The 22,645-nt window shown below is 39.0% G+C and overlaps 2 protein-coding genes across 4 annotated transcripts in view; both read right to left on the reverse strand.

Annotated features, from left to right (window-relative positions):
• Positions 1-1,220, reverse strand: part of NFU1 (NFU1 iron-sulfur cluster scaffold) — a 53,416-nt gene extending 52,196 nt beyond the window's left edge. Inside the window, exon 1 of the mRNA XM_036262709.1 lies at positions 1,150-1,220. The gene's annotated coding sequence lies outside the window, so the exon portion shown is untranslated. The remainder of the gene's footprint in view (positions 1-1,149) is intronic.
• AAK1 (AP2 associated kinase 1) overlaps positions 1-22,645 on the reverse strand; it is a 166,863-nt gene that overhangs the window by 20,193 nt on the left and 124,025 nt on the right. For 2 of the 3 annotated variants that reach the window (XM_036262702.1, XM_036262704.1), the window contains 4 exons: positions 22,454-22,558; positions 15,676-15,777; positions 2,314-2,415; positions 1,150-1,251 (listed from right to left, as the gene is read on the reverse strand). In XM_036262702.1, coding sequence (XP_036118595.1) covers positions 1,150-1,251; positions 2,314-2,415; positions 15,676-15,777; positions 22,454-22,558 — 411 coding nt within the window. The remainder of the gene's footprint in view (positions 1-1,149; positions 1,252-2,313; positions 2,416-15,675; positions 15,778-22,453; positions 22,559-22,645) is intronic. The other variant, XM_036262703.1, reaches the window with a different exon arrangement.

Raw genomic sequence — 22,645 nt, forward strand, 5'->3', positions numbered from 1 at the left:
AAACATGTATTTCTAGATTCCTCTTAACCTTGATATATAAATATGGAAGGCTTTTTTGCTCAGGGGTTGTTTAATAAGCAAGTATGTGATTTGGATGCCAATAAAACTTTAGCAGCTCAGTTCTCAGCAAATGCCGTTTGGGAAAAAGAACTTTGCAACTACAGTTTCACTTAAACTTTTCCTAAACATTCATGGAAAAAAGTCACTACAGAATGAGGTGTCCAATCTGACTAGAAGGGGGTTATCCCTGGCTTGTTATTAGTGGACTATGACATGATTAAACAGTATTTTCTAGAACTCAACCAGATTCCTAATCAAAACAGAACAATCTCATCTCTTACCAGTAGTAATTTAAAAATCGGAATTGCTCCTTTGAACACATAAGTTTGCTTTTCATTAAAGAACAGAAGGAAGACAAAATTCAGAGTTCAAGTATTTTAACACATGAATTATTTTCTGGAAAGTTTTTTAGAATAGCTAAGTAAGCACAAGGAAAAGAAACCCTATTGTCTTCTGTGATCATTTTTAAAAAAATCTGGATAAGTTAATTTTCATACTTCTTAGACTTCTAATTGTTTCTGTTCCAAGTCAGAATATCGGATCTTTTTATCAGGTAATTATGAACTCAAAAAATGAAGGTTATCAAATCTGTATTTATGGGCAGAGTAATGCTGGAATCAGGGAAAATTTCAACTTCGCTTACACTTTAATAGCAAATCACCTATATATGATTAAAGCACTGTGCTAGGAATGGATGTGAATACCCAGAACATGAGCTCCATGGGTATCACCATTAGAGGGGCAAGACTGCTCAGGAACCCGGAGGAGTTAAGGGCATCCTTACAGCTCAGCAGAGTGTTTTAATTAAGGAGGTGGAAGGAACATGCCACCAGTGACAAAAGTCTTGAATAAAGACTGTAATCAGAGAAAGCCCAGGGATCACTCTACAAAGAACATGACTCCAAAAAAATACCCTGCTTTTTAGCGAGGAAACACATCAATCAACATCTAGAAGTTGGGGCTGTAACAATACATGGCATCCCTTCTGGGAGGAACTAACCAGGCTACAAAATAAGCCCAGGATCTTCTGTGGCTCTGAGGGCTCACCATGTCAAGCAGTCCCTGCTGCTGCAGAGACTCCTGACTGACCTGTGCGGTTCGAGGTCACAGACTCCGTCTGAGATGGGAGGCGCTGGGGCACCGGGGGCTCCAGTCCTGGTATGAGACTCTCAACAGCAACATCAGCTTTTTCTTTTGTACCAGAGCATTAAAAAAGGAGAATAAAGGGTAAGAGAAAGGCAGTCAGAGGTTCTTTGGACAATTCTGTGAAGGCTTTCTCCTACAGATCTCTAAAGTGCCGGTCTCAGGCGAGATGGGAAACACAGTAAGTTACTTTATTTCTGCTGCTCTGAGTATCTAGGCTTCACTGATTGAGCATGTCTGTGCAAAGTTAACCACTAGCCTCGGTGATTCTCAGTTTTTACAGTTAAATACAGAATGAGAGCCATGCAGGAGATCTCTTCCAAACCAGAAGAAAGAGACTGAAAAACACCTTAATATTTTCTGGTAATTCTGCTTTTCTGAAGGGATAAATTTGGGAGACTTTCACATCCTCTGTACATTGCAAAGGCTACTAGTCCATCTCAAATCCCATCCCATGATGTAACTGAGAGGTATTCTGCACTGAGACATCCCCCAGCTAGAGGTCTATCTCTCCAGAGGGTCATGGCCTCTCTGAGTTCTAAAACTTTGTGCCCCTGGAGTACAGGGGCCCTGGGCATTTTGTAGGTCTTGCCTACCTTATGGTTGGAGCACAGAGAAATATAAAGGCAAGCACACCAAGTCCCTCACTTGGTTTCTACCCCTGAGGCTTCACCACCAGGCATGCGTTTTCTCAATTATTAATGCCTGGCAGCACATAGGGAGGCCTTCTAAAGAAAAATCTACTAATGGTAAAGTCTAGCTTGAAACCAACTTTTTTCGTGAAGCTTTTGTAACTAAATTTGGATTTTCCCACATTCCTCCTCCTTCATAAGACATCACCCTAGAAATCTCAGGATATCAAGAAAGGCAAAAATAACAGTGTTATACAGCTGGAAGACAAAGAACACTTCATTTGAGGTGCTAACAAAGGAGATTAGCCTTAGCTTCTGGGTTAGTACAAGGCATTGTCCAACACCAGAAGGCATGGTGACATTTCCACTCCTCACAGGGCTACTGACTAGGGATCTGTTAACCAGTTAGATATCATTCTTGATACAGACACACACATCATGCATTACTGATAAGAAAAAACAGAGATGATGACTTTACCAATAACAGCATCAGAAGTGCTACCAAAAGGATCTGTCATGGGCAAGAGGTCAGGGAGCAGAAGAGAAGTGTCAGGAGATTTGAGTCCCTCAATTAGCTTTTCTAGGTTGGGCAGAGAGGTAAAGAGAAAGCAAAACACAACGAGATATTAAAGCAAGCTGATCCATTTTCTATGCAAATACATCTTAGGGGTCCACTTTTTATATGGATTCATCATAAAAATGTCAGTATCTTGTTAAAAATAGTTTGAAGTCTAAAAAGGATTATTTGCCCTGGCTGGTTTGGCTCAGTGGTTAGAGCGTAAGCCTGCGGTCCAGAGAGACCCGGATTGGGTTCCTGCCAAGAGCACGTACCTCGGTTGCGGTTTGTCCCTGGCCCTGGTTGGGTTGTGTGGGTGGCAACTACTTACCACTTGATGTGTCCCTTTCACGTTGATGTTTCTCTCTCTCTCTCTCCCCCTCCCACTCTATCTGAACAAAATATCGAAAAATGTCCTTGGGTGAGTATAAAAATAAATAAAGTGTTCAAAAAGGATTATTTTCCATGCCCTGGCCGGTATGGCTCAGTGGTTAGAGTGTTGGCCTGGTCAAGGGCAGGTACCTGGGTTGCAGGTTCGATCCCTAGCCCCAGTTGGGGTGCAGGCAGGAGGTAACCAATCAATGTGTCTGTCTCGCATTGATGTTTCTCTCTCTCTCCCCTTCCCTCCCTTCCACTCTATCTAAGAATCAATGGAAAAAGTATCCTCAGATGAGTATTAACTAGATAGATAGATAGATAGATAGATAGATAGATAGATAGATAAAAAGGAATAATTATTTTCATTTTCTTTCTATCTAATTGAAGTAGTCACTCTGTGAGGCATTCAAGATGCTGCCCTAGGTTCGTTAGTTTTTAAATTTGAGGTATAATTTACACCGAATAAAATTAATCAATTTTAAGTATATAATTTGATGAATTTTAACAAATGTCCACATTCATATAAGCACCACTGAAATAGTGATGCAGAACATTTCCATCACCCCAGAAAATAGCCTTGTGCCCCTTTCTCACTAATGCCTTCCTCTCAGCCCCCGATCCTGGCAACAACTGATCTGCTTTCTGTCCCAATAGTTTTGCCTTTTTTTCTAGGATTTCCTATAAATGGAAACATACAGCATGCAGTCTTTCCTATCTGATGGTCTTCATTTACCATAATGCTTTTGAGACTCCTCTATATTGTGACATGAATCAGTAGTTTGTTCTGTTTTATTACTGAATGGTGTTCCACTGTATGAATGTACATTTTGTTGATTCATTCACTGGTGGATGGACATTCGGTTGTTCCCAGTTTTTAGCTATTAAAAATAAAGCTGCCATAAACATATGCAGATGACTTTGTGTATTCATATCCTTTCCTGGACTTAGTTTTGAACCTCTCTCTCTTTTTTTAAATCCTCACCCGAGGATATTTTTCCACTTATCTTCAGATAGAGTAAGAGGGAGAGAGAAAGACAGAGAGAGAGAGAGAGAGAGAGAGAGAGAGAGAGAGAGAGAAACATTGATGGGGGAGAGACACATCGATAGGTTGCCTCCTATGCAATTCCAACCAGGGTCAGGGACCGAATCGCAACCTAGGTATGTGCCCTTGACCAGAATTGAACCTGCAACTCTTTGGTCTGTGGGTTGACACTCTAACCGTTGAGCCAAATTGGCCAGGGCTCTCTCTCTCTCTCTTTTTTTCATTTGTATTTAGAAATGGTTTATAACTCAACAACAAACTATAATAAACCATGGTTAAGTAAACTTTAACAATCATTTATTGTCTGCCAACTAAAAGTCAGTGACATGCTGGTACTCTTATTTTTTTAAGGCCAAATCTCACAAAAGTCACTTATGCCTGCAGATGGATTACTTTTGATGTCCTGTGACTAAAAAACAAATGGACAACAGGCCCTGACCAGTGTGGCTCAGCTGGTTGGAGCATCATCCTATGTACCAAAAAGTCTCTGGCTTGATTTCTAGTCAGGGCACATACCCAGGTTGCAGGTTCAATACCTGGTCAGGGAGCATGCAAGAAGTGGCCGATTAATGTCTCTCTCTCTCCCTTCTCTAAAATCATTTTAAAAAGCAAATTAAAAAATAAGTTTCATTAAAAAAAAAAAAAAAAGGACAACAGAAGCTGCCAGATTTGTCACACTGGATAACTTATTGTGTGTTATAATTAAAAAAAATTTTTTTTTCTTTATTGATTTTAGAGTGAGAGGGAAGAAGAGGGAGAGATAAAAACATTGATGAGAGAGAACATCATCTGGCTGCCTCCTGAATGCCTCCCTCTGGGGATTTGCCCCACAACCTAGGCATGTGCTCTGACCAGGAATCAACTGGCGACCTCTTGGTGCATGGGTCAACACTCAACCATTGAGCCACACCAGCCAGGCATGTGTGATAATTTGTACACATTAGGATTCCTTCCAAATTAATTCCTTTCACCTTGATCCATCAACAATTATCCACTTTAGCCTATTAAAGGTAGAGGATTAACTTGAAGCAAAATAATAAATCACAGAATTATATAAAAAAAGGGAATTAAAAGCTTATACTTCCTTTTACTTACAAGGAGACTGAAGCCACATAAATTCTATAACTTGCCCAGTTAAAGGCCCATCAACAATGTTTTTCAATCATCAAAATAAAATGCCATTAAGATAAAACCAAAATTGCCTAGCTGGTGTGGCTCAGTGGTTGAATGTTGACCCATGCACCAAAAGACTGCCGGTTCGGTTCCTGGTCAGGGCACACGCCCAGGTTGTAGACCTGATCCCCATTGGGGAGTATGCAGGAGGTGGCCAATCGATGTTCTGTCTCATCGATGTCTCCATCTCTCTCCCTCTCCCTTCCAACCTCTTTAAAATCAATAAAGAAAAAAAAAAGATAAAACTAAAATTAAAATGCTAGAGAAGCGCGGGCCAGTGTGGCTCAGCTGATTGAGCATCGCCCCGTGGACTGAGAGGTCCTGGTTTGATTCCCGGTTGGGGCATATGCCTGGGTTGCAAGCTCGATCCCCAGTGGGGTTGTGCAGGAGGCAGCTGATCAATGTTTCTCTCTCCCATCGATGGTTCTATCACTCTCTCCCTTCCTCTCTCTCAAAAAAAATCAATAAAACATATTAAAAACTGCTATAGAAAAAGAAGGGACTTAAATTTAAAGTATGTGTATATAACATATTAATGAATCTGTATTCTTCTAGGCCATCAGGAATTGAGATAAGTAAAGGCTAACTGATACTGATTATAGGATAGAAACCAAATTTTAGATGACATGTAAGTTAGGTGATCTATAACCACAGATGAAACAAAATAATGAATTTTAGTGTCTTGGCAGGATAATTTCCTTTGGAACAATTAACACACTGTAGAAAGACACTTTAATATATGAAACCAATTTACCACCTTTAGAGTATATGGCAAATAGCTCTCTTTGAATTAAATGATAACACACTACATTTCTCACATACACCTGAGTTATAGAGATATATATTTGGGGGAGATATATATATATATATATATATATATATATATATAATACACACACACACACACACACACACGTCAGGTGTACGTGAGAAATGTAGTGTGTTATCATTTAATACACAAGAGTGTTTTTCCATTGATTTTTTTTTTATGTTTTTTTTGTTTTGTTTTGTTTTTCAATTTTTTGTTCAGGTAGAGTGGGAGGGAGAGAGAGGAAGAGAGAGAGAGAGAGAAACATCGATGTGAAAGGAACACATCGAGCGGCTGCCACCCGCACGACCGACCAGGGCCGGGGACAAACTGCAACCGAAGTACGTGCCTTTAGCGGGAACCGAACCCGGGTCTCTCCAGACCGCAGGCCGACGCTCTAACCGCTGAGCCAAACCGGCCAGGGCGATTTTTTTTTTAGATAGAGTGGAAAGGAGGGAGTGAGGGAGGAGCATGGAGAAAGAGGGAGAAACATTGATGTGAGAGAGACACATTAATTGACTGCCTCCTGCAGGACACCAATCAAGGCCAAGGATTGAACCTGCAACCCAGGTATATGCCCTTGACCGGGAATCGAACCTGAGACCCTTTGGTCCTTGGGCCGACACTCTAACCACTGAGCCAAACCAATCTACACCTGATATATTGAGGAAAGGAAGGAAGTAAAAAAGAAGCTTCTCAACAGCAGCGGGAAAAACCCAAGGTACTAACCAAGTATACAGTATAATCACATCAGCATTAATCTGGAATATACATGACATTTTATTATAAGAAAATATGTTAAAATATCTTTGACAATTTTCAGCATATTGGCAAAAATAAGATGGTGTTTCCAAAAAGTCTAATTTTTTATTCTGAACATTAGCTTCTGTTTCATTCCTCCCAAAAGCTTCTCTCACTTAAAAAAAAAAAAAAAAGTAATGATTTATTTCACTTTTAGCACTCATATATTTGCAGTCTTGTAAAGCAATGGATAAAAAGTAAGAACCCCAAATTACTTGCTTATTTTCATACAGCAGTTTATCTTGCTGCTAAACCTCAGGCTAGCATTCTTCCGGACTCTGGATTCTAGCCTCTCCAGGGACTCACTGTGACCCTAGGGTAAGTTCCTTAAACTTCTGACAAATGGAGAAGACTCCCCACACCTTCAGTTCTCAGTTCCCTCTAGTACTGTCTCACCTCTGCCTTTCAGCTTCACCAAGAAGGTGGGGACGATAGGGGATCAACCAGAAATAGTCAGGTACTTCAACAAGAATCTAATTATTTTATTAACCATTAGCAAAAAAGTATGAAGAAGGTTAAAAAGCACATGTGTTACATGCATGTGTACATGTGTTGTGTGGTGAGATGAAATGGAGTAGGGATGGGGTAAGATGCTAAATTTAGGGAGGCTCATTTTCTGACCAAACCTCAAAGTAACAGGCTACTCACATAAATAATCCATATGGTCACTGCTGCTTGGGAACATTCAAATACTGGAACTATGGGAGGGAGGGGCAGGGGACAAAGTAATAGCAAGCAGAAAACTAAGAGTGAAAGTACAGGGCTACAGCATCTGAGGGTGGATAGCATGTGCAAAAACAGCTTCTTTCACTCCCCAGTACTCTCGAAGTAAGAAAAGGCTCTCAGTTACTCAGTGCTAGTCCCCAGACACCAGTATAACAACATTCATCACTTACATTTGTAGAGTTCAATGTCAAACAATTTTATTTATAATTCACAAAAAACCCTGGGTTTGGAAATAATACAGAATTGAGAATGAAGATCAGAGACTGTGAGAATGTATAACACCCAAAGTCAAGATGGGACATGTTAGAGCCTGGACTGGACTTCCACATGTTACCTACAGGGTCTGCCTACCTCCATCAACATCAGAGCAAGTATCTTCACACAGACAATTCCATGTACCATGGTCAAGTTGTAAAAGACATGTTGGCACTGGAAGAAAGCTTGAATCTCATCCAGTTAGGCTTCTCATTTGCAGATGAAGAAGCCAGCTTCAGAAAAGTAAAACAACTTGCCTAAGACCTTCCAGAAAGTATGCCACAGAGACAGTTAAGACTAGGCCCAGATCTTCTATGCACTAGAGATTCTTTCATTCCTTTGGTTTAACTAAAGCACTGATTGCTTTAAAATGTCAAGATTCTTTACATTTTACAAGAGGTCACATTTAAAGCTATCATTGGTTACCTTTGGTCACTGTAAGTGAGAAACTTGAGGACAGCATATAAAGGGAGGCAAGAAAAGGCTACAGGAGGCTGAGGAACCATAAACCACAGCCTGCAGGCCTCCCAGTTGCATCAAGGGCTGGCCTTAATATCCTGTTTCAGGAATTCTACCCTTTCTCTCTCTTGCAGTTTTATAAAACATGCTGCGGCATGTATCTTGGTGGGGGTGGGTGCATGGGTGGAAAAAAGCAGTGCAGAGAGGAGGGTGTGAATTTAGGAGACTGTGCTGAAGAGTTCTTTAAGATTCAAGACCTCGATCAAGCTCCACATTGGTATATCACGACTTGTTAATATGTAATGTACAGAGACTTCTAAAAATCTTACATGAATCATGAGAAATGACTTCTCTGGATGCAAAAGCAAAACCCACCTTCTGGGACAGTTTACAGTGAAGTGTACAGATTCACTCTCTAATTCTCAATGATACAAGGTGACAGACCAGTAAAACCCAGAAATAATTCATTAATTGCATTTTGCAATGATTTAATCTTCCTAAAAACATTTTACAAGAGGTTCCCATTTCCTTTGTGTTAGAATCACAAGTACATGACCTCATCATATTCCATTATATGAAAAGCAGTGGGCAATTCTGGAAAAAAGAAAATGATCCAGTTCTGAGGCTGACTCAGATAATTTAAGTTAGTTACCTAATTTATCTAAGCATCAGTTTTCTCACTTGTAAATAGAGGGTAAAAATTACTTTAAAGTGTTGTCAGGAATTAATGGGCATAATTGTAAGAATGTGTGTGTGCCTACGTGCATATGTGTGTGTGTGTAAATGAAAGTGTTTGGTACATAAAAAGATTAACTTTTCTTTTAGGATTAGATGAGGGATCACCAAACCACTGAGGCCTGAGATTACAGTACTGAAAATGGGTGGAGTTCTATTTTCACTCTCAAACCTTGGTATATGAGATCAGAATAAGCAGAATCCCTTGAATAAAGTGAAATGTGAGAAGGAGGCAGCATGGTCTAATAGAGAGGAAGAAAAGGTATTAAGAGATCTGAGTTCTGCATTAAGTCTGTATGACACTCTGGGAAAATCATTATCTTTCTTTGAATCTAAGTTTTCTTACTGATAAAATGAAGATAAACTTAAAAGTCCCATCTGCATCTAAATGTCAATCATCCAAAGTGAATGAAAAAGTAGAAAGTAGAAACTGTTACTTAGAAGATGGATTGTTTAGAGATGAAACTGGAGATCTGAATTGCTAATAACTACAAGGGAGGACACTTGAGGCCACCTCAGAAATAGAGGCAGAAGGTAAGATGACTCGCCCCAAGGTAGCAGGTTTGGAAAATGCAGAGTTGACTAAACATGCTGTTTGATATGTGAACAGCCCAGACAGGCACTAGGCAGGAGAGCAGGGTAAGAAGGTGGGGGAGTATCTAAGCTTGCTCCTTGTTTGGAAAAAAGAACTATTTAAAAAAAAAAATTTTTTTTTTCTTTATTGACTTTAGAGAGAGAGGAAGGGAGAGGGAGAGAGAGCTGGAAGCATCGATGAGAGAGAACATCCACTGGCCGCCTCCCGCATGCCCCCTAGTGGGGATTTGGCCCACAACCTGGGCATGTGACCTGATCAGGAATTGTACCAGGGACCTCTTAGTGCATGGGTCAATGCTCAACCACTGAGCCATCCATACTAGTCAGACGAAAAAAAGAACTTTAATGGTTTGATCCCTTATTATAAAAGCAATACATGTTTATTGTGGAATATTTGGAAAATACATATAAATCAAAGGATAAAGTAAGAACAAGCCCATAATCTCCCTTCTGAAGAAAAACACACTCTTAAGACTTTAAATGAAGACCCTTCTAATTATTTCCTATAAATTCTAAACATTTGATAACTATTTAAGCATACTCGTGTTTTCTTATAATAATTTTCTTTTCCAAAAAAATTGTGAAGTCAAGGAGAAAGTAAACTCTTAAAAGTTTCTGGTTATAAACTGCCAAACTGTCCCAAAAGTTGAACTAACTGATGTTCCCACTAACAGGATCTGAGCGGGTCTGTTTTCTTATACCTTCACCAAGCCTGAGGTGGTAGATTTTTTCCATCTTTCCCAATCTGACAGCAGAAGTTTCAGCATCTCACTGTTGTACAATTGGCTCTTCTTGTATTCATCACGATGATAAGCTTTTTAAAAAATGTATTTACTGGTCATTTATATTTGGTCTTTTATGAACTATCTGCTCGTGTTTTTCTGTTGGTGGTGTTTTCCTATCACATTCCCATTTAATACACTCAGTTCTTTCTCAAGTTTCTAGGGTTCCCAAGTGAAAATAAGTCAGGTTAAGAGCTTGGAGAAGCACTGAAATCAAGGTTGAAAGACTGAGAAGGTGAACCCTTGAAGAACAGTACATGCCGAAGTAGTTAACCTGGGCAACAGAAACAGAGGGTGCTTTTAAAGAATAGGATTGTTAGTACTTTGAAATTAAGGGGGGAGCCAAGATAAAGAACCTCTCTCTCTTCTCTTAAACATAAGGGGCACTGAGGACTAGAGGAAGACAGAGGAAACAGTTGCTAGAGCTGTAAGTAGAATTCATCCATTTCGGATTCTTCTCTTATACCTTTCCTCTCAAGACTTAGTTATTAAAAATATCAACTCCAAGGCAAGAAGGTAATAAATCCTTCATAAACCAGTCTAAGCTTAGATAGTCAAAACCATTTCCTGGCATGGGATGTGCTACAAGTTGTAAATTTTCTCCCTTTTAAAATCTCAAAGGAAGCCCTGGCTGGTAGCGCAGTTAGTTAGAGTGCCACCCCAATATGCTAGGGTTGTGGGTTCAAACTTAGTCAGGGGACATACAAGAAACAACCAATGAGCCCTGGCTGGAAAGCTCAGCAGTTGCAGCATCGACCTGCAGACCAATGAGTCTTGAGTTCAATTCCAGTCAAGGGCACATACCTTGGTTGCGGTTCATCTCCAGCCCTGGTCAGGTAGTGTGGGAGGCAACCAATCTTTGTGTCTCTCTCACAACAATGTTTCTCTTTCTCCCTCCCATTCTATCTGATGATAAACAGAAAAATATCCTAGGGTGAGGGTTAAAAAAATAAATAAAGAGAAAGAAACAACCAATGAATGCATAAATAAATGGAACATCAAATTGATATTCCTCTCTCTCAAATCAATAAATAAAATTTAAAAATATATCAAAAGAGAGAATAAGTATATCTGTTTATTATATAGGCTAATAAGACTAAGGGCTTGCTCAAAGCCCATTCCAAACCTAATGAGGAATACAGCCACGAGGAAGGAAGCAGGTTGAAATAACCAACACGGAAGGGCTTGATGCAATCCTCATCAAAAAGAATGATTTGGCTGCTATGCCTTAGTGGCTTTGGAAATTTACATCTTCTCTAACTTGGGTGTCAGTCCTGAAGTCTTGTTATAAGAGATGCTCTTTTTAACATCTAGTCACTCTAAATAGTTCTTATCACTGAGAAACCAGACACTAAAATCTGTAACAGCTACAAGTTAGAAGCAAAAGTCAACAACCATGCCCCATTCCAAGTTCATTTTAGAGAACTGAATTTGCAGAAAGATAAACTTTACAGAATAAAGATACATACTATGGTCAACCTTGGACTTTTTAGTATCTCAAGACAGAACCTAGAAGGGAGGAAAATGCCAGGCAAATAGCTCTGAGAAGAATGTCTATCTGGACAACAACCCACTAAAAAAACAGTTCCTCTGTCTGGCCGGTGTGGCTCAGTGGCTGAGCGTCAACCCATGCACCAAGAAGTTGCCAGATCGATTTCCAGTCAGGACACATGCCCAGGTTGTGGGCTTGATCACCAGTGGGGGGCATGCAGGAGGCAGCCAATCGATGTTCTCTTGCATTGATGTTTCTATCTCTCTCTCCCTCCCCCTCCTTCTCACTCTAAAATCAATAAAGAAAAAAATATATTAAAAATAAATTAATTAAAAAACAGTTCCTCTTGCCTACTTTTTAAGAGATGATGAAGTGCCATAAACTAAGAGACACTTTAAAAAAAATTTAATTCTAGGAAGAGGCACTTATGGAACATCATTAAGAATGATGCATTCTTGTTTAGTCTTGTGGAACATGATGTTAAGAGATCAGCATTATAGACTGACAAACCTCAAAGGGAAAGGGGTTGTGGGGTGGGAAGAAATAAACCAAAGAACTTATATGCATAACCAATGGACACAGACAACAGTGTGGGAAAAGGGGGGGGGGGGGGGAGTGGGGAGGAAGGGGTCAATGGGGGAAAAATGAGGAACATCTGTAATGCATTCAACAATAAAGATTTAAAAATCTTAAAAAAGAGAGAGAGATCAGCATTAAGGAGTTGCTATAAAAATCTCAAACTCTTGTGCATTGCTGGTGGAAATGAGAAAAGGTGTAGTCTCCATGGAAAACAGAAAGGTGGTTTCTCAAAAATTAAAAACAGAATTATCATAGGGTCTAGTAATTTCATTTCTGGGTATACGCCCCCAAAGAATCTTGGGTCTTGAAAAGATATTTGCACCTATGTTCAATGAAGCATGAACAACAGCCAAAAGATGGAAGCAATGCAAGTGTCCACAGACAGATGAACAGATAAACAAAATGTAATATATACATATAATGGAATATTATTCAGCCTTAAGAAGAAAGGAAATTCTGACATATACAATAATATAGATGAGCCTTGAGAACATTATGTTAAATGAAATGAGCCAGTCACAAAAAGACAAATAATATATGATTCCACTTATATGAGGTACGTAGAATTGTCAAATTCACAGAGACATAAAGTAGAATGATGGTTGCTCAGGTCTGGAGGGAGGGAAAAACAGAGTTATTATTTCATAAGTATAGTTTCAGTTTTACAAGATGAGAAAACATTCATTCTGTGGATGGATGGTGGTGATGGTAGCAAAACAATGTGAATGTACTTAATGTCACTGAACTGTCCACTTTATTTATTTATTTTTTTAATCCTCACCTGAGGACACTTTTGCATTTATCTTCAGATAGAGCGGGAGGAAGAGAGGGAGGAAGAGAGAGAAAGAAACATCAATGTGAGAGAGACACATTGACTGGCTGTCACCCACACAACCCCAACTGGGTCTGGGGACAAAATGCAACAGAGGTGCGTGCCCTTAGTGGGAACTGAACCTGGGACTCTCTGGTCCACGGTCGACACTCTAACCGCCGAGCCAAACCAGCCAGGGCTGAACTGTCCACTTTAAAATGGTAAATTTTGTAGTATGCACATTTTATCACAATTTAAAAAATAAATGATCTAATCTTCTACCAATTTTCAGAGAAAATTCTTCAATCCTTTCTACAATATTTCAAAACTTTGGTACCATCTCTAACCTATCTATTCCCTAATGCAAACAGAAAGCAAAATAAATGAACACACAGCATTTGAGCATCAATGAAATACTCTGACAGTCACTAGAGCTAGGCTTCATTTGGCAGCCTTGTGAGCACACAGATGCTCATAGATGTGATTTTTTTACACTGACTCTCCCTGGCAGTGTTCTCAGCACCGACATTATAATGATGAATAAAGACAGCAAGGTCTTCCCTTAGGACACTGACATTTTGGTGAAGAAAGTCAGACAATGAACAAATAAAAACAGACAATGTCATGATAAATACTATGAAAAAAAAGCCAGGGGGTATGGCTGAGAGCACCTGTGGGACCACGTTGCACCTTTCTGAGAAGAGAGTATTTAAGCTGAGACCTAAATGTCATATGACAAGAAGAAACAGAGTTGGAGGAAAGGCTTTCCAGGTAGAGTACCAGCAAGTGCAAAGGTCCTGAGGTGGGAACAAGCTTAGCCTATTAAAGTAAAGACCGGGGAAGAATGCTATGAGCTCAGGTAAGAGGAGTAGCCAAGGGCCAGATTAGTTAAGGCCTTTTAGGTCATGGTAACCAGTCTGGATTTTACGCTCAGTGGTATGGGAATTTACTGGTGCGTAAAACAGTGATGTCTGCTTTGTTTCAACACACGAGTCTGGTCTGACAGATCAGAAAACAAATAAGACACTCCTGGAATTCTCTATTAGAATGTTCCATTTTAGTAGATTTTCCATTAAAACTCAGAGGGGGTCATGGCTCAATTGGTATTAAAGTACATACCAGTAACACTTTGGCAGGAATCCACCAGAATGAAAGAAATATGGAGGATTAGGAAACAGGAAAGTTAACAATAAGGAAAGTAAGGATGGCAGCCAGCTGGCTCTAGTGGCCCTTAGGCTAATCTCCACACCCCTTCAAAATTTATCTCTACAACCTGGAGTTGACATCCTGAGCCACCTGCTACATGTGCCTGGCCCCTGACCCTCAATCCTGAGAGCCCCGTGACAGCTGCAGAGGATAGCTACTTGCTTGTGGGCCTTCATCCCCTGACCTGTGCCAAGAGGCCACCTTTCCAGCTTCTACAACCCATGTACTATCTAGGTAAGAACAATGCAAGAACCTGAAGAAAGAATACCTCAATAACCCCTTTTTCTTGTCTGACCCCATGACTGCCACAACAAAGAAGGGGGTCAGTGGGACCCAGCTTGAGTTTGTAGCCCATTCCTCTCCAGCCTTCTACTTGAAACTGACTTGTCTAGGCACTAAGAGATTTGATTCCTTTCTTCTCTTTTCTTTAACTACCCTTTACTGAATCATTCCTTGGTGGTTTTAGGTATTTTTGACCTACATCCAGGTCTGGCAAGCTATAACGTTACATGATACTACCTGATCAAGGCAAGTTTTTGCTTCCTCTTTAGAAGGGTCAACAAACTGTTTAAAGAAATAAAAACTGTCTTGGTACCATAGCTATTGTCTGTCTTAGTAGGAAGAGGGTATAAATTATCACAATCACTTCTAATCTTGAGGCAATCAATCAAATACCTTTAACATTTTAGGAAAAAAGAAAAACCATGCAGATCCTATCAGGTCAAGACCAAGAATCAGCAGTGGTAAAAATGGGAGAAAAGGAAAACAATCAGAAGCAAAATGACCACCAGATGCTTCTAAGAAGCTGGATCTATTTGCTTTTTCACAGACACTGATAGAGATGAGAAAAAGCAGCTTCTGTTCCTCACATCACGCTCCTCCTCCCCCCACCCCACAAAAGGATGAGGAGGAAAGCAGGAAAAGAAATCTTTGGCATTCAGAAACTGCAAATTATGTTTCAAAAGCTGTTTCAATCCGAACACACTAACCATTTCTTAATTTTTTGGACTGCTCACTTAAAAATCAGGATATGATGACTTAAAGGGATATTCGAATTCATGCAGTGCATTTTTCTCCACTGATGAAGAGTTAAGCCCACAAGGTTTTCAGGTAGTGGAAGAGCCAGGAAGGGAACCCAAGTCTCCTGACACATTTCCTATAAACTTTTATTATGCATTTTTATATTATAAAATAAAAGTATATTACAGGAAAACAGAAACTGGATAGGAACTCACCCATTTCTAATTATCATACTATAACCACTATTCACATTTCATTCCTTCTAGCATATGTTTATAGTTCCCCCACCCCCATATTGTTATAATCATTATTGGACTAACATGGAATTCAAATCCTTTTCATGGAGTGTTTAAAACAATTCTCAAGAAGCTCTGGGACATAGGAATCAAGCCGGTTAACATCAGATCAATTCTATTTACCTACCTGGTGCATCAGGTACTTGAAGAGGAATGAAAGGATCAGATACGCTTAGAAGTGGGAGGTTAGAATCCACAGTCTGCCCACCCTTCCTTTTTTCAGCTGGAGCTGATTGGAGGGAAAGGAGGGGTCAAGGAGAGAAAAAAAGAGAAAAGCAGAAAATATCAAGTAAATCTAGATGAATTTACCATCTATTAACCCAACAGCTCAAATTAGAGAACAAGTCTAAACTTAGAGGTAGAATAAAGAGGGATGAGTAAATGTAATATAGTGTAACAGCAACATATGTATGAGATATATAATCTGGTCCTTGCGATATACTCTAAGGTACAATTAATGATAAAAGTAGAATTTCATACATCTGAAATTCCACTTCTTCCTAAGGTGGAAGCCCACAGTGATCTCTTTCAGAATTCCTATAGCAATTACTGTCTATGTTGCACATTTTAGCACATAAATAAATATTGTCTATCTTGTAATCTAGCATATGTATAGGTACTTCCTGTGTACCCGTTACCCTCTCGAGGTTGTTATATTACCAAATGTCTAATATACTGCTAGGCAGACAAACAGGAAGAGACAGAAATAGATTTCTTGCCTTCTTCAAGGTTAGACAACCCCAACCTCAGGATTACACATAACATACTATTGGCATTCATTCTATATTTGGCAAAGATATATTTACAAAAATCTATGTACCCTATGGGATATCAGAGTTTGAAGGAATCTTAAGATTTTCCAGCATAATTTTCTCATTTTTCAGAAAAGAAAATAAATCCCAGAAGTTAAGAGATTAGCCAGAGGTCCACCAGCAGATCAAGGATCAGAACCCAGGTCTCCTTGTTTCAACTTTACCAATTTCTACAATGCATTTTACTATTCAGTTTGTTCATTAACTGAAATCTCATTTTGCCTTCTATAAAGTACATTTTTAAAAAATTTTTTATTTTCAAATAATTATGGAATCATAGGAAGTTGCTATACATTGAATCCTATGAACCCTTCAAACAACTTCCTTCCATGGAGTACAGTAGTACAGTAGCATTGACACTGGCATATTACTGTTAACTAGACTTTAATCTGCTTTCTCATGCACTCATTTGTCTGTGTGTATATACAGTTCCTTGCAATTGGATCCTACGTACAGACTAGCATAAGCACCAACACAATACAGAACCATTCTATCAAACGAGAGAGCACGGTTCCCAACCTGTGGGTTGCGACCCCTTTGGGCGTCGAACAACCCTTTCACAGGGGTCACCTAAGACCATCGGAAAACATATTTCTGATGGTCTTAGGAACTGAGACACTGCTCCTCTATCCATCTCCAGGAGGGTCCACCCACATGCAGATACGCCCACATCCACATACAACATGAGGCGCTATATTAAAAGGGTTGCGCCACTAGGAAGAGTAAGAACCACTGCTTTAGAGTCATACCCACTCCTTACTCTGTCCCTATCCCTTGGAATCCATGAATTTGATCTCAATCTCTGTAACTCTGTCATTTAGAGAATGTTATTAAAGTGGGTTTTGTACTAAGCTTCTTTAAAGGCAGATGAAGGAAGAGAAAGGTAAAATCACTGCCCTTAAGTCTCTGCAATATTTTTAAACAAGACACAACGAAATATATTTTAAAAAGCGAACAAATTATAAAACTAAATGTATAGTATAATTCATTTTTTAAAAATGGATATATGCAGCCCTGGCCGGTTTGGCTCAGCGGTTAGAGCGTCGGCTTGCGGTCCGGAGAGACCCGGGTTCGGTTCCCGCTAAGGGCACGTACCTCGGTTGCAGTTTGTCCCCGGCCCTGGTCGGTCGTGCGGGTGGCAGCCACTCGATGTGTTCCTTTCACATCGATGTTTCTCTCTCTCTCTCTGTTCATCTCTCTCCCTCCCACTCTACCTGAACAAAAAATAGAAAAATGTCCTCAGGTGAGGATAAAAAAAAAAAAAAAATGGATATATGCAAAAATAAAATTTTGGACACAAATACTATAAAGTGTCAGCAATGCTTTCCTCTCATACCGGGATTACAAGTTCTTTTATCCTGCTTCTTTAGGCTCTTAAGTCATTTTTCCAAAATTTCACAAATTAATGTATATAATAACTTAGCAACAAAAAAATATTTTAAATAAAGAGGCACAATGTCAACTTTTAAATGTCTGTCTCTGATGTATAGACACAGTTGATCAATATTTTTACAGCTTTTACCATTAAAATATTTAAAACAATCTTTGTGCACCCTCCCCAACTCATTACCAAACTTCCTGATCATTTCCTCCCTTGGTCAGTCAGAAGGTTTAAAATCAGGGAAGAGTTTGAGCTTGATTAGAAAACTTGTAGGAAATGGTACTATCCTATACTTCACACAAATGAAGACACATCAATTTCTAGAATTCAGATATAATTTTCTTTCATTTGTAAAGAAGGTGTCACATTTTTTTTAAAAAAATCACTCCACAAACAAGAAAGAAGGGAAAAATACCAAATGTTCATAAAAAGGTCTGAATAAAATGAGGAAAATATGAAGAAGTTTCAGAATGGTTGGCAAAGCTTAGTGTCACTGATTTACAAGATTCCTGAGATGTGGTTATTACCACAGCTTCTAAACTGGGCTGCCCTGGCATAAATCTCTATTCTATCATTCTGCAACCGTGGCTTTGGAAAGCTCACTTAACCTCTTGTGAGCTGTTGTGAGGATCACCTGTGATGATGCGCAAAAAATCACTTATCTAGTGGGCTTAGCATATAGTATGTACTCAGTGTATGCTTGCTGTATTATTGTTACAACTTTATTCAAATATGTGTTTTTATGGCTGGGCCTTTAAGTCCCTTAAAAAAACCTAATGCAATTTACAGACTCCAAAGTAAACATAAAGGGGAAGAAGAGGCAAAAGCAAAAACAAAACACAACTTTTAAAAAGTGTTGATACAGATAAATAAACAACAAAGCATAACCATGTGTGATAAGTAAGAAAGAGGTAGGCAGAAAAACTGGTTGGGAGTAGACGAAAAATGATTGGGGACCTCCGTCATTAACAATGGGGGAATCTATGCTCCTATCCTTTGGCAAAAAACAACCCTTTTCATTCATTCAACAAATCTGTGCTGAACCAAACACCGTACTAAATGCTGGGATTTAGCAGTAAAGAAGTCTCTTCTAGAGTTTATTCTATGATCCTTTTCCTAGAAACTACATCCTACCCAGAACCATAGTTGGTCATCATTGTGATGCTCTAACTCAAGGTCAACGGTCAATGCTTTATACATTTGGTACATTTAGTCAACTATTTGGCATATCAAACTTGAAGCACTTTAAACCAGAACAAAATATCAATAAATTTAAAAATTATATAAACCAAACAAAAAAAGCTAAAAATGAAAAATAACACACAAAAAAATTAATTATTTAATTTTAAAAAGCATACCTCCCAAATAACTCCAATGCTTATTCCAAAATAATAACAGTGAGATCATATGAAGACTTAAGGGATAGAATTAAAATTTCAGCTTTTTCTTATGAGAAAAATACACACCTATTAGAAAGCAATCTCAATAGACAGCATAACCCTCAAAGGTTGGGGTGGTGTGGGCAAATGGAGGGAGCAGGATAAAAGACAATATTGGAATATATGTGAAACATTTATTCCTGAGATTATAATTAACTCTCATGCCAATTGAAAATCACTGTACCATTGGGAGAAAAATTCTAAATACTTTCATTATTTTTTTTATTTTTTATTTTTCCTTTATTGATTTCAGAGAGACAGGAAGTGAGAGGGAGAGAGAGACAGAAACATCGATGAGAGAGAACATCAACTGGCCACCTCCTGCATGCCCACCACTGGGGATTGGGCCCACAACCTGGGCATGTGTCCTGACCCGGAATTGAACCGGTGAGCTCTTGGTGCATGGGTCGACGATTAATCACTGAGCCACACCAGCTGGACTCATTTTTTTAAAAGAATTAAAAAATTTTTTACTGTGTGTTCCTCTTGATATCAACAAAGCAAACCTAAGAAAAATAGAGAACTGTAGTCAAGAAGATAAAAACAAAAGTTAAAAACTTAGAAGACAGCCTGACAGGTGTGGCTCAGTGGTTGAGTGTTGACCCATGCACCAGGAGGTCACTGGTTCAGTTCCCAGTCAGGGCACATGCCCAGGTTATGGGTCAAATCCCCAGTGAGGGCATGCAGGAGACAGCTGATCAATGTTTAAAACTGCAGATAATTTTCTACGAAAATATTATTAAATCTGCCTCAATAATTGGCAGAAAACCCAAGAAAGGAAGTTCTGGAGCCAAGTCTTGGTATCCCAGCTCTGCCACTTACTAGTTATGTGATCCTGGAAAATAGATTAGACTGTGTTCATTTACCACAACTCAAACTGATGAGGGGACAATATACCAACCTCAAAGGGTTGTTGAGAGGGTCAGATGACATAACATTCTTATAGGACAAATGACAAACTGGAGAAAATGTTTACAATATATGATATATGATGAGCTCCTACTAATTAATAAAAACAAAATGAACTAAGAACATTTTAAAAATGCAAAGGACATGAACAAATCCCAAAATAAATAAAAATGACCAGTAAACACCTTCCTCTGCCTACAATCTCTGAGCTGAGCTGGGTAAGGAAGTGGAAGGAAAAATGTACCAAAAGCCTTAAAATATAATGTTTTGATTTAGCACATAATCTCCTAGAATGTATCTTAAAGAAATTGTAAAGAATATAAACAAAAAGTTAGCTTCAAAATGTTTACATGGTGAAAAGTTAATGATAGCCTAAATATTCATCAAAGGAAATATTAAATATTCTTCTATTAAGAATCATGTAGATTAGTATTTATTGACATGGAATGTTTATAAAATGAAGGGCAAACTGGATGACAGAAAACCCCTTAATAATACCCAAAACAAAACAAAAACTGCACAGGCCATCTTAACACAACGCAATTACAATATATGCAAAGTAACTCTTGGGTAGAGAAGAAATCAAAACTGCAGTTTAAAAACACCCATAAAAAGAATAAGAGAGCACTATATATCAAATAATATAAAATGACAGCCAAAGTTCCAATCAGAAATAAATTTATGAGACTAGAAAAACTAGTAACACACTTAAAGAAAGCAAAATATAGGTATTTTTAAAGTTATATTTTAGAAGCTTCTTTAATAATGAGGGAAACATGCCAGATTTATTAAGTGAAATAAAATATGACTATAAAGATGTACATTAGAGTTTTAAGCTGAGGTCTAAAACTGTATAAAATTAAGGTCACTTGTATTTTCAGGAAGGAGATCTATAAGTTCCATTAGATTCACAAAGTTATCTGTCTGTGATCCTAAAAAGGTTAAATGCCACTAACAGACATCAGAATAATATCCATGTGCTAACTTCTCAGTGGTGAGATTATGGGGATTTTAACTTTCTTCTCTATTCTTTTCTATAAATTATTTTTATATAAAAAGTATACTTTTTACTAAAAAGAAGAAAATTCATTTTTTATTACTGCCTCCATAACTTTAAAAGAATCTCATTTAAAAAGATACCTCCTTAAAGGGATTAAGAAGCACAAATTGCCCTGGCCGGTTTGGCTCAGCGGTTAGAGCATCAGCCTGCAGTCCGGAGAGACTCGGGTTCGGTTCCCGCTAAGGGCATGTACCTTGGTTGCAGTTTGTCCCCGGCCCTGGTTGGTTGTGCGGGTGGCGACCATCGATGTGTCCCTTTCACATCGATGTTTCTCTCTCTCTCTGTTCCTCTCTCTCCCTCCCACTCTATCTGAACAAAGAATGGAAAAATGTCCTCGGGTGAGGATGATAAAAAAAAAAAAAGAAGCACAAATTCATTGCTAGACTGACAAACCTCAAAGGGAAAGGGGTTGGGGGGGTGGGAAGAAATAAACCAAAGAACTTATATGCATAACCAATGGACACAGACAATAGTGTGGGAAAAGGTGGGAGGGGGGCAGGATTGGGGAGGAGGGGGTCAATGGGGGAAAAATGTGGAACATCTGTAATACATTTTACATCCAACAATAAAGATTTGAAAAAAAGAAAAAGAAAAAAAAAGATACCTCTTACCCTGGCTGGTCTGGCTCAGTGGTTATAGCATCAGCCCACAGACCAGAGTCCCATACTGGTCAATGGCACGGACCTCGGTTGTGGTTCAGTCCCTGGCCCTGGTCAGGGTCGGCAGGAGGCAACCAGTCTATGTGTCTCTCACATCAATGTCTCTGTGTGTGTGTGTCTCTCTCTCTTGTCCTCTCTCTCTCTTCTCCTTCCCTACCTCCCACTCTATCTGAAGATAAATGGGGAAAAAAATATCCTCAAGTGAGGATTTAAAACAATAAATAAATAAATAGATACCTCTTCTCCCTGGAAGCATGGGGACACACATACACACACAGCTTAGCAGAGATTCAGATAGAACATCTAATTCTTAGAACTTTTTAAGCTATTCCAAAGAACCTAAGCAATTACAAGATATTGACAGTATGCTGTTCCTCAAATTTAGAAATATTTGCTTAAAACATGTCCATGGACTAGACAGAACAAATCCTGTATATTACTGCCAGATCATGCTGTCATTTTAATTGTAAGTGATTCTAGATCTTTCTTTATCCCTATCATTTCTATTGGAAATCTTTTGAATAAAGGAAAATAAAAGTTACCACCAGGATCTGTGGCTTACCGGCATGCTAGAGTTATCTGTGAAATGGAAAACAGTGTGAAGATGATAACTGAGTTTGTGTTTCAGCTGTTTGCCATACTAACCGGTTCCAGCAGAAAACGAAGAAGTGGTAAAAGCATCACTTTGGGTCGGCTGAAAACCTGGGATCAAACTCTCAGCTGAGCCTCCAAGCTTCTCAGGATGTTTGCCTGGAGGGACAAAAGACCACTCAGTTCACTCCAGCAGAATCCCATGGTGCATCCTCAGGGCACTCTCTGAACTGACTTCTAGACTGA

This window comes from Molossus molossus, unplaced genomic scaffold (genome assembly GCF_014108415.1).
Source record: "Molossus molossus isolate mMolMol1 unplaced genomic scaffold, mMolMol1.p scaffold_m16_p_15, whole genome shotgun sequence".
In the NCBI taxonomy this organism is placed as follows: Eukaryota; Metazoa; Chordata; class Mammalia; order Chiroptera; family Molossidae; genus Molossus; species Molossus molossus.